The 9839-nt window shown below is 38.2% G+C and overlaps 3 protein-coding genes across 6 annotated transcripts; 2 read left to right on the plus strand and 1 right to left on the minus strand.

The window, feature by feature from the left end:
* The first annotated feature begins 13 nt into the window (after nt 1-13).
* LOC120904605 lies at nt 14-3206 on the plus strand. Of its 2 annotated transcripts, none has more exons than XM_040314725.1 (11): nt 14-325; nt 996-1105; nt 1197-1304; nt 1364-1417; nt 1480-1533; nt 1593-1706; nt 1765-1878; nt 1938-2051; nt 2157-2222; nt 2403-2459; nt 2525-3206. In XM_040314725.1, the coding sequence occupies exons 3-11, from the start codon at nt 1244-1246 to the stop codon at nt 3058-3060; spliced, it is 1170 nt and encodes a 389-aa protein (XP_040170659.1). In that variant the 5' UTR covers nt 14-325; nt 996-1105; nt 1197-1243; the 3' UTR covers nt 3061-3206. The 2 variants fall into 2 exon arrangements, with proteins under 2 accessions (XP_040170659.1, XP_040170650.1); XM_040314716.1 differs by lacking the exon at nt 14-325 and adding an exon at nt 700-788.
* On the minus strand, nt 3184-6253 carry LOC120904590. Of its 3 annotated transcripts, XM_040314697.1 has the most exons (5): nt 6030-6253; nt 5403-5925; nt 4916-5333; nt 4494-4801; nt 3184-4438 (listed from the first exon to the last, which is right to left on the minus strand). In XM_040314697.1, exons 3-5 carry the CDS (start codon nt 5287-5289, stop codon nt 3249-3251), a joined length of 1872 nt encoding a protein of 623 aa, XP_040170631.1. In that variant the 5' UTR covers nt 5290-5333; nt 5403-5925; nt 6030-6253; the 3' UTR covers nt 3184-3248. The 3 variants fall into 3 exon arrangements, with proteins under 3 accessions (XP_040170631.1, XP_040170639.1, XP_040170622.1); XM_040314705.1 differs by lacking the exon at nt 6030-6253 and having other exon boundaries at nt 4916-5330; nt 5403-5989; XM_040314688.1 differs by lacking the exon at nt 6030-6253 and having other exon boundaries at nt 5403-5988.
* A 2152-nt stretch (nt 6254-8405) lies between these two features.
* LOC120893280 (protein DPCD) lies at nt 8406-9520 on the plus strand. The gene is made up of 2 exons (XM_040295079.1): nt 8406-9309; nt 9372-9520. The coding sequence occupies exons 1-2, from the start codon at nt 8806-8808 to the stop codon at nt 9498-9500; spliced, it is 633 nt and encodes a 210-aa protein (XP_040151013.1). The 5' UTR covers nt 8406-8805; the 3' UTR covers nt 9501-9520.
* Nucleotides 9521-9839: the final 319 nt, after the last annotated feature.

Consider the following 9839-nt stretch of genomic DNA (forward strand, 5'->3'; position numbering starts at 1 on the left):
GCTTCTCGTTCGTCGGAATCTATGAAGGTACCTCTGCCTCGCCGCTCTTCTCGTATAAGAAGAGTTCCGCGAAGGCTCCGCCCGTACTTTCTATCCTAAAGCGGGGAGATGTTGTGGAGACGGACAGCGTCGCGCAACATTGTGGCTCTGGGTTGTTCGCAGAGTGCGACAGCCCTGGACGTCACCCGAGCTGTCCGTCGAGGGCGACCGTGTGACGGAGCGAAAGGGCCGCGCCATCGCGGCTAGGGCACGACGGCCGTTCACCCGGGGCATTCGGGTCTCGGGTGATCAACGAGTGCGGTAACCGTTACGCGGCTGCGCCGAGGTTTTTACGTTTAAACAAATATTTAATGTGTTAGGAATAAAGTTTGCATGTTTTGTTTGTAACCTTTTAGTTGTGCTTAGTTCAGTGGTTTATTCAAATAACACCAGCAGCACCAGTGTCAAAATTCAGGCTCACCCGAGTGTCATCTGAGCCCTCACTGTGAGTGTGGAGTGAGTGTGGAAAAACAGTCCAAATTGACATTCATAACGAAGGGCGGGGGAGCGCTTGCTGTCAAAAATGTGGGTGAAAGAAGCCCTATTTGACTGTGGATCGTTTGGCTAAAAAAAAGTAGGTGATATTGTCCCCCACACTTGTGTACCATTTCATTTCGTGTTGTTGTTGTGTATTGGTATTCCACCGTGTGCTCCCGTTGTGTGCCATTGCGTGTTGTGTGTATTCGTATGCCATCGTGTACTCTCGTACTCTTTTGATACTTGGCCTGTGTGAGAGAAGAGAGAGAGAGGTTAGACTTTTTTTAATTAAACTTACCGTGGCGCTGCTGGTATTCGATTCATCGACGACATCAAGTAGGGCCTTTCGCTACAGTCGGCGTTCTCATTTATCTATTGGTCTGGATCGAATACGAGTGTGTTACATTGCTACATATAGAAATTAATATTGTGTTTACCACTTTCATGATGCGATGGTAATGTTTCATTATTGTTCATAGATATGGAAAACAAAAACAAAAACGTAAGCATCGTAGACGAAAATGGGAATCCTGGTAAGCGGCCCTTAAGCATGCTAAGAAATTTTGAAAAGAAGAAGAAACAACACTTGGTATGTATTTAAATGTTATAGTTCGATTTTCACCATTCTTAAACTTTGTAATTAATTTGCGTTATGTTGCTTCGATGTTGCTTTTATACAGATTCTGGAAACGCTAAAAAGCAGCAAAAAGAGCAACCATCTGGGACAATGAAGAATTATATTGTTTTTCCAAATGGACAAAAACTAGAAATTCGTGGCACTATTTGTGGTGAGTGTAATGGAGAATTCGTTCTTACGTTCATGAGTAATTTTATCGTTTCCATGCAGGTGCTGTCAATCTGGATCAAACTGTATGTGCGAAACCATTAGATGCTAATCCGAGTGAGTTATTTCAAGATCCTTTATGTTACTTCGTTATTAACAGTACTTTTTTTTTCTTACAGGCTCCACACAAACACAGCAAACTATTTTTTTAAAAACTGCTGGAGCTACTCCATGTGAGATTCATGAACACCCTTCCCTCAACCTTTTGAAATAATCGTTATCTTTTTCGCAGGTACTAGCAAACCTGTACAACAGCCATTAGATGTTAAAAAGACTGCTGGAAAGCCACATCCCGTTACACATACACAGCAAACTATTTTTTTAAAGACTGCTGGAGCTACTCCAAGTGAGATTCATGAACACCCTTCCCTCAACCTTTTTAATAATCGTTATCTTTTTTGCAGGTACTAGCAAACCTGTACAACAGCCATTAGATGTTAAAAAGTCTGCTGGAAAGCCACATCCCGTTACACAAACACAGCAAACTATTTTTTTAAAGACTGCTGGAGCTACTCCAAGTGAGATTCATGAACACCCTTCCCTCAACCTTTTTAATAATCGTTATCTTTTTTTGCAGGTACTAGCAAACCTGTACAACAGCCATTAGATGTTAAAAAGTCTGCTGGAAAGCCACATCCCGTTACACAAACACAGCAAACTATTTTTTCAAAGACTGCTGGAGCTACGCCGAGTAAGTTTTATTTTAACCAATTTCGTACGCTTTGTAATTGGGGGGGGGGGAAGCAAATTGAAACATGGTTTAATTATAATTGTGGTAATCTATCTCATTTTACAGGTCCGAGCAAACCGAGTCTGCAAGAACAACCGATGGTTAATACCGAACTATCTGGTGGTTTGCTTGGTGAGTGAAAAAGAATTAAAATTTAGTTCATAGACCTAATCAACTTGTTGTACAGCAGCCAATACAACTTATTATGAGCAAACATATTCAGAGCGTAGAAACAAAAAACCAAATAAGGCATGTGTTAAATATATTTGTTTTATTTTTAATATTTGGTTTGTTCTTCCATCTTTATTTCAGATCCCGACGATACTCCATTCTTAATCACCAAGAACATATTACGACAGCTTATTCGTGGTACTTATATGGGTCCGAAGGGTGACTTGAATATATGGTAATTTGTTTTTTATTTGTGATTTTAGATGAAGTTACTAGCGTACTCCAGGAACAAAGGGATAGTTTCATGGAACCAATGTTTCGACGCATGGCCGGAATGGAAGCGACTTTTGCTTCACTGTATAATCAAATCTCGTCACAGACCAATCAAACGAATGTTGATCCAAAAGTGTTGGAAAATTTCGAGTTTGATACCATCGACAGTGGCGAAGCATTGACTGAACTTGACGAGCGACTTAAAAACGATGATCAGTATAAAAATACGTTTGTTGCATGGGTTCAAAGGTACATTAACGTTCCAATAAGTACAAAAAGGATGTCGAAACTGCTCAAAGCGTTATTTACACCCAAATTTCTTTGCCTTCTGACATGGAGTGGAAGAGGAAAAAGAGCAATGTACACTCTGTCAAATTATAAAGGAATAATAGACTTGTTTAAAACTGTAGGAAGTACTGAACTTTCCAAAGTAGGGGACCGTGAAGTTGCAGATTTCTTCATCCTTAAATTGAGATACGCTACATACTATCTAAGCCGGCAGGAATGCAACCAAACAAATCGTTGAGGAATCTTTATGTTTAATTGAGGTTTAAAAGCCTTTGACTTTACACTTCATTGAATTTCGCCTCTTAATTCATGTGATATCTTAGAACTCTTATATATACAATACAATGCAGTACAAAATAAATGAAATCGATGTTTTGTTAACAAGTTATAATAGTTTTTATTATTCACTCATCAAGTTATTTTGTATTAGTCATTGAGTGTATTTAATAATGGAAATAATACCATATTTCCATCAGCTTCTTTGATAGTTCTAGCAAATTTAAGTTTGACATCGGAGCATTCTAATAAAACCTCGTCATTTTTCAAATCATCTTTATAAACAGAGTATATATGTAGCTTTGTGGAAGAAATGTGCTCGTCAAAATATTCGAAAATACGGGAAAACATTTTTCCAACTATCATCAACTTATCCTGCTCTTGTCTTACTGAAACAAATTTTAAAATTACGTTTTTGTTGGTCATAAACAAATCGTTGACATCATCATTTCGCAGCTTTAAATTTTTCCTCACATTCATAGTAATAGTTTGCCCTCTTTGCGTATAAAACGGCTGACGAAATGGTTGATCGTTTTGTTGAGCTCCTGTAAAATTTTCAAATTCCGATATTCTACGAATTGCCTGTTCTAAACATCTATAGTTAGTTCTAATGAGCCTGTTTTTTATATTTCCTAGCTTGCGTTCATATGCATATGTTGAGTGATAGTCCAGAGGACCAAACCGCTCTACTTCTTCTTCGAGGTGGATTAGACTATGTACATTGGACGTAACAGCTTTTTTATGATATACATCGGCAAATGTTTCTACAAAAGTTTTTAGCATAGTACCAGCAGCTTTCCAGTGTTCTTTATGTTCGGTTGATGAAAATATCGTTATAGCACAGAAATAAAGCATAAAATGCTTATATTCCTGCTCACTCAACAATCCTTCCAATACTACGGGAGCCACGTAATGGAGAAACGTTTTGCAATCTGATCCTTTCCAATATGCTAGGTCGTCAATCGGGCGCATTTTTTGGTTCGTTTCAAAGGGGAGTTTTTGTTTTAGGAGTCTTTGTTTAAATTCTTCACGTTGCTGGCGATTCCATCTTTTCCATTCTTTTAACACTCCCATGTACCAAATGTGAAGTAGTTTTTTTGTAAGACCAATGTCTATTTGATGGAGACGATCAACAACAATCATATCCAGAATGATGTCAAATTCGTCCAAATCAATCAACGGCGTAGACCCCGTACAATGCAGAATATAATCTCCATCTAAAAATCCTTTGTGAGTGCGCTTTGCCGCAGACGTATCCAAAAAGACCATTCGTTGTGACACCGATTCTCCTTCACAGCAACATTTTAAACAGGAGTGTCTTCCAGTATGACCTTGGACACCTGCAAAGAAACAACATTTAGAAAATTTTACCTGTCATAAATGCTTATATTTTACCTTTAATGAAAGCTCGTGCTGGTGTATCTGCGATGATGGCTCGTAATTTTAACGTGATGGCATTTTCTCCCACCATCAGTCCAGTGCTCGATAATAAATTTATCTCATCGACTAGCTGCCGCAGATAAAGCTCATTACTTTCCGGTTTTGTTGGTCCGCAATAGATAGCCACGATCATCACTGGCCAATCCGGCTGGTCAACAATCTTCAACAAAATTGGCCAGAACTGTGTTTTAGATCGCGTATGAAGAGGAAGGCCATCGATGTTAAGATCGTACTGAAGCGTCTGTGGCACTGCAGTATGTTTTCTTTTAAAAGAGAAGGTTATTTAAATTATTACTTAGTATTCTCACATCAGCTTTTCGAGAGCCTTCTAAACAAATGCATATATTCGTATTCATAAGCAATGTAGATTTACTTACCGCATTTCACTTGTCAAGCAGTGGCGTATTCCATTATACCAAAATTTGCCATTTCCTAAGGACGAAAGGATAGCAGGATTTCGTCGTGTCCGCAGCAATGTCCTTGGATCTTTAGGCACACGGAGATCTGTGTTGGCTCGAAGATATTTTAACAAACTTTTTAAAGATGCGTGCGATTCTGATCGAGCTAGCGCCCAATACCGTAAGCCCTCTTCGCTTGTCATTTTGGTGTAGTCAGGATCGTTTTCATCGTCCTCAGATGCTATGTCCTGATCGTCGTCCATCGATGCTTCATCTTCCGATTCACTTAGGTTCAGTTCCAAATCCTGAGTTTCTTGAAAAAGCATGAGTTCGGGATCAACTGATGATTCCATATCGGTATTCTCGCCATCGAACAGCTCCGGTGAAGTCGACGCTGCTACAAAGCCAACAAGAAATGCTAATTATAGAACTGTAAACTTAATAGCTGTTACATTAGAATACTTACCTTGTAGTTCTGATGGCGATACCACATTCACAATATCTTCCACCGATTCTTTATACTGCTTTAACAGTTTTGCGGCTCTTCGGTATAAAACGCCAGACTTACGCAGAGCCTGCAAATGGCGATTTTGCCACACAATTTGTTTATAACCGAGAGTTTTTTCTCATTTGAGTCCATTTTCATAAAGAAAACTAACTTAAATATCAACACAAATGCGTACAAGGTTGCTAAAATGCTGCGAAAGACGCCACGAAGCTGCGAACCACAAACATGCAAAAGACGCTACGAAAAATGTTTTGATTTTTTCCTTCTTCTCTTCCAAACATATTCTCCCTCTTCCTTTGCTGCCAAGTTTCTCAGTAGCGTCACCTATCGGACTTTGCACAAAGCTCTGAAAAGTGTATGATTTTGTTGGATTTCGACACTGTTTCAGACAGAAAGGCTCACAAATCTGTGTTTTGACAGCTTCGGTGCTGCTGGTGAAGTGAACGGACATCCGAACACAACAAATAAGAACTTGCAAAGTCTAAAATATATTTTTAAAGAATATTTAATCGAAAAAATGGGGTAGATAAATTATATAAACAAATTTAATAAATGTAAACAAAGTTTGAATCCTGGGGACCTTACGTCAAGTGACGAATTGTAAAAATGCACTAGAGTCCACCACCTGATATTTTTAAATCCACCTTGCCCCGCACCATCACTCCCTAATTTTGTAGCAGTCCACGGAAGAGCTTTGTCACGTCGAGATATATCACTTTGATCTCAAAAACTTAACCTTGTCATATTAAAACACCTTGATTGTGACGGCCAAGCTACACACAGAGTGACCAGAAATACCAATTTATCTGTATTCCTACCGATTTTTGTTCTGCTTACCGATTCACAGATGACTACCCTAAAACTACCGATTTTTCATTTATCCTTCCGAAAATCACAGATTTTCTCCATAATACTGACCGAAAACTCATAAAGCCATTTCCCGAATGATTCAAATGAAACTCCATATGTAAAAGCGAAAGGCCACGGGAGTGACAAAATGCTGACAAATTTTTCAAAATGTGAGCTTTTGTCACTTTTTTGAGCTTTTGTCAAAATTTTGTGACCTGGAGCAGCCAGGAAAAAAAGTTGACAAAAGTTGACAAAATTTGACGTTCGTGAAAAAGCGTAAACAAACAGCTATTTGACGCAGTTGTGACCCATTGTTATGATAATAATGCTAAAATGCATGATTCTAATTGATTTATGTACCTAGTTAGTGCTTCTTAAACAAAATATCGATGATATTCAGATGTTGGAGCTTTTTGTCGCTCTTGTGTATGTTTTTGATGCGGCCACGAGAAAAGCTCTTTTTTGCAGTTGACAAGCAATTTTGACAAAGTTGAAAAATTTGTCAACATTTTTTCAGCTCCGTGGCCACGCGCTATAATATGGAAATCACTAGCGACCAAAACTGTCAAATCCCATACAAAATCGGCCCACTGTGATCCGAAACGGCTCGGTCCGACGCGAATCACTTGCCAGCGGTCCTATGTATTATGGCATCGTCTGATGTCGTCCGGTCCGTGTAGCTTGGCTGTGATACGTTGTTTTTTTATTCACACTACGACACATCAACCACAACAGCCATTGGAATTCACGTGCATACATAAACAAAAGATCGTATCTCCTCCGGACATTTTGTATTCATTTTTCTACAGCACGGCTGTCAAATCGTCCAGGATATGCACACCTGTAAACAATGGAGCACCGTTTAATCGGGTACCTTTTATCCGGCTATTCGTTTATCCTTGCTGTTGAGAAATATCAGTTCAATACAGAGATGACACTGCGTTCTGAGGAGGATATTTAAAAAAACGGTTATCAGAGCACATTGTGATAACAAAAAAAAACACTATAATTAATGGCAATATTCAAATATTCTCATTGGAAAATCATGACGTTAAAAAAATATTGCTAATTTGTATTTTAAACCATGATCAAGAATTTGTGCTTAAATATATTCTTTCCCAAATAACTTAATTGGCCTTAACCCACTGTAAAGCCACTTCAAACCCACGTGGGTTAGTGGTGGTCGATCCAGTCGATAAGGCAGTGGTCTAATCTTGTTGCGCGAAATATTGTTGCTGGCAAAATGTATGGATTTTGACAGCTAGCGCAACTTTGTTGTCGGCCAAATTCAAACCAATTTGATTTTTGTTTGGCAACATTTTCTATTTACCTTGGTCATGGTGATCGGGTGTATGAAATGACACAGCAGCAGTTTACGTTTTGTAGACATTCGCTAAATTTGGATTTTAAACATTAATAATACATTTTTTGGTGTACATTTTGTTTTTTCAACACTTCATTCAATAAGTGAATGATAAAAAATAAACCTTGAGCTGTAAATTGGCATTTTTTTACGCTAAACAGTGTCAAAGCGAAATGTTGCCAGCAACATTTATAGACCACCTCAGCGATATGTTTCCGAGCAACAATGTTGCTCGCAACAAGATTAGACCGCTACCTTAGACCCTCCTGTATGTTCAACCTTGATTATACCCGCTTTGATTACACCACCTGATCTCTTTAAACCTCCTTGTTTTTGACGTCACCGTTCAAATAGATATAGAGCGACAAAATCGCGCGAGACAAAAAATAGCTCAAAATTTCACTCCGCGTAGATCAAAGTAGCCAATTTGGCCCAGTCAACCTACATGCTTAAAAAATACCTGTTTAAAAACATAAAAAATGACTTAAAATGTGTTTCTATTTTGTAGCGTTTGGCATTAATTTGGCTCGTATAAAAACCTGATAATTCGAATATTTCTGTTGAAGGAGAAATGTCGTGCGAGACGAGCAGCTCTGTTTGCAAAATTGAGCTACTTTTTATCATCGCGTACGACGTTGTCGCTCTTTGTCTATTTGAACGGTCAAATTGAACTGGACATCTGATATATGCACTCACTTTGGTTAATACCAAGGTGGAATTTAAAGGAGGTGTGTTTTAGCGTTTAGCATGTTGCCATTTTGATATTCAGTTTGACAACAGGCGTCGATATTTGTCTACAGGCAGCAGCCGCAATATCTCGTTGAAAAATGCTGATATATAAAGAAAGGATGCAAAATACAAGTTTTTAGTGCTATACAAATATTTATAAAACGAAAACAATTCATTTATCACACCCGTATACAGCAACATTCTTCGCATTTGGCAACTGCCGTCGATCCTGGTTTTGTGCTTTTTTCTAAAGCCTTGATGGCTAAATGTTCTTTATGGCGAAACCTCCTTTCTACCCACTTTAGTTAATACAAACACAAATTCTGTAGCTAAGATCACCTGAATTTGCTTATTTTTGTGTTTTTACAGCACATTTGAATATAACTTGACGGTGTTTTATTGGATTGTCCCAATCCTAGCATGTCCTATGAGGATTGGTTGAATTTGGTAAAAAGTGCTGATAAGTCATCTGTCATACAAGGAAATGTGCGAAAAGTGCACTATCGATTTCCTGATGGCAGGGAAATGGCCGAAGAATACAGTACAGATACCGGTGTAGTTTTGCGGCGCGCCTGGAAAAATAAAAGTACTCTACTGCATAAAGAAGATTGGGTGTTAGAACTTGGGGAATCAATACCTGCAGGACTTAAAGAAAATGAAGAAATGTTAAAAGAATGTTGTACCGAACCTTTGCTTACCAAAAGATTGACGCGTAATGCTATTGAATGGAGAATCAGAAATTTACCGTATCCTGTTACAACTTATACTATAACATGTAGCGAGAACGAAAAAACTCTTACCATTAAAACTTCTAACAATAAGTATTTCAAGAAAATAAGTGTGCCAGAATTTCAACGATGTAACTTTCTTCCAAAGCAGGAACACTTGAATGTAGTTTACAAAAACGCAACTCTTATAATAACGGTTTGTATTACATGTGACGCAATAATCAATTTGGTTTTACTAACAGATTTATATTTTTGCAGGTTAAGAAACCTGCAATTCTTTTAGAAATGGAACGAGCTATTTTAACAGTGCTTCAAGATGTGGAAACCATGGAATATAATAATGTTTGTTGTGAAAATCTCTTGGGTGGCCTCATGATACAAGAATAAAAAATAACATCGATACAAAATCCTTCCTGTTTGTAAATTTTCGCAACGAACGGTAAAACAAATTTATTTAAATACAGCGGAGCCCTGATTAACCGGATACAGGCAGTCCCCGAGATACACGGTTAATGGGGACCGAAAACGGCAGCAAAATACCGCGTATCTCGAGTTTCCGCGTAAGTCGAATCTCGTGATTTCCAGCCAAAATATCACTAATTTTCGTGCAATTTTGCAAGTAGGGGATGATTTTAACCACTAAAATAATTATTTGATATGTTTCTACTGAATTGAACAGTTTAAAACCTTTCGAAATGGTATTTCACATTCGATCAATACGGAAAT

Source organism: Anopheles arabiensis, chromosome 2 (assembly GCF_016920715.1).
Source record: "Anopheles arabiensis isolate DONGOLA chromosome 2, AaraD3, whole genome shotgun sequence".
Classification (NCBI taxonomy): Eukaryota; Metazoa; Arthropoda; class Insecta; order Diptera; family Culicidae; genus Anopheles; species Anopheles arabiensis.

Excerpts from the sequence above, each read along its gene's own strand:
- LOC120904590 (XM_040314697.1), bottom strand. The coding sequence starts at position 5,289 with ATGGAATCATCAGTTGATCCCGAACTCATGCTTTTTCAAGAAACTCAG. Across the intron at positions 4,802-4,915 it reads TGCTTGACAAGTGAAATGCG|AAAACATACTGCAGTGCCAC; the intron begins GTAAGTAAATCT and ends CTCTTTTAAAAG. Across the intron at positions 4,439-4,493 it reads AGCACGAGCTTTCATTAAAG|GTGTCCAAGGTCATACTGGA; the intron begins GTAAAATATAAG and ends GTTTCTTTGCAG.
- LOC120904605 (XM_040314725.1), top strand. The coding sequence starts at position 1,244 with ATGAAGAATTATATTGTTTTTCCAAATGGACAAAAACTAGAAATTCGT. Across the intron at positions 1,305-1,363 it reads AATTCGTGGCACTATTTGTG|GTGCTGTCAATCTGGATCAA; the intron begins GTGAGTGTAATG and ends GTTTCCATGCAG. Across the intron at positions 2,052-2,156 it reads GACTGCTGGAGCTACGCCGA|GTCCGAGCAAACCGAGTCTG; the intron begins GTAAGTTTTATT and ends CTCATTTTACAG.
- LOC120893280 (XM_040295079.1), top strand. The coding sequence starts at position 8,806 with ATGTCCTATGAGGATTGGTTGAATTTGGTAAAAAGTGCTGATAAGTCA. Across the intron at positions 9,310-9,371 it reads ACGCAACTCTTATAATAACG|GTTAAGAAACCTGCAATTCT; the intron begins GTTTGTATTACA and ends ATATTTTTGCAG.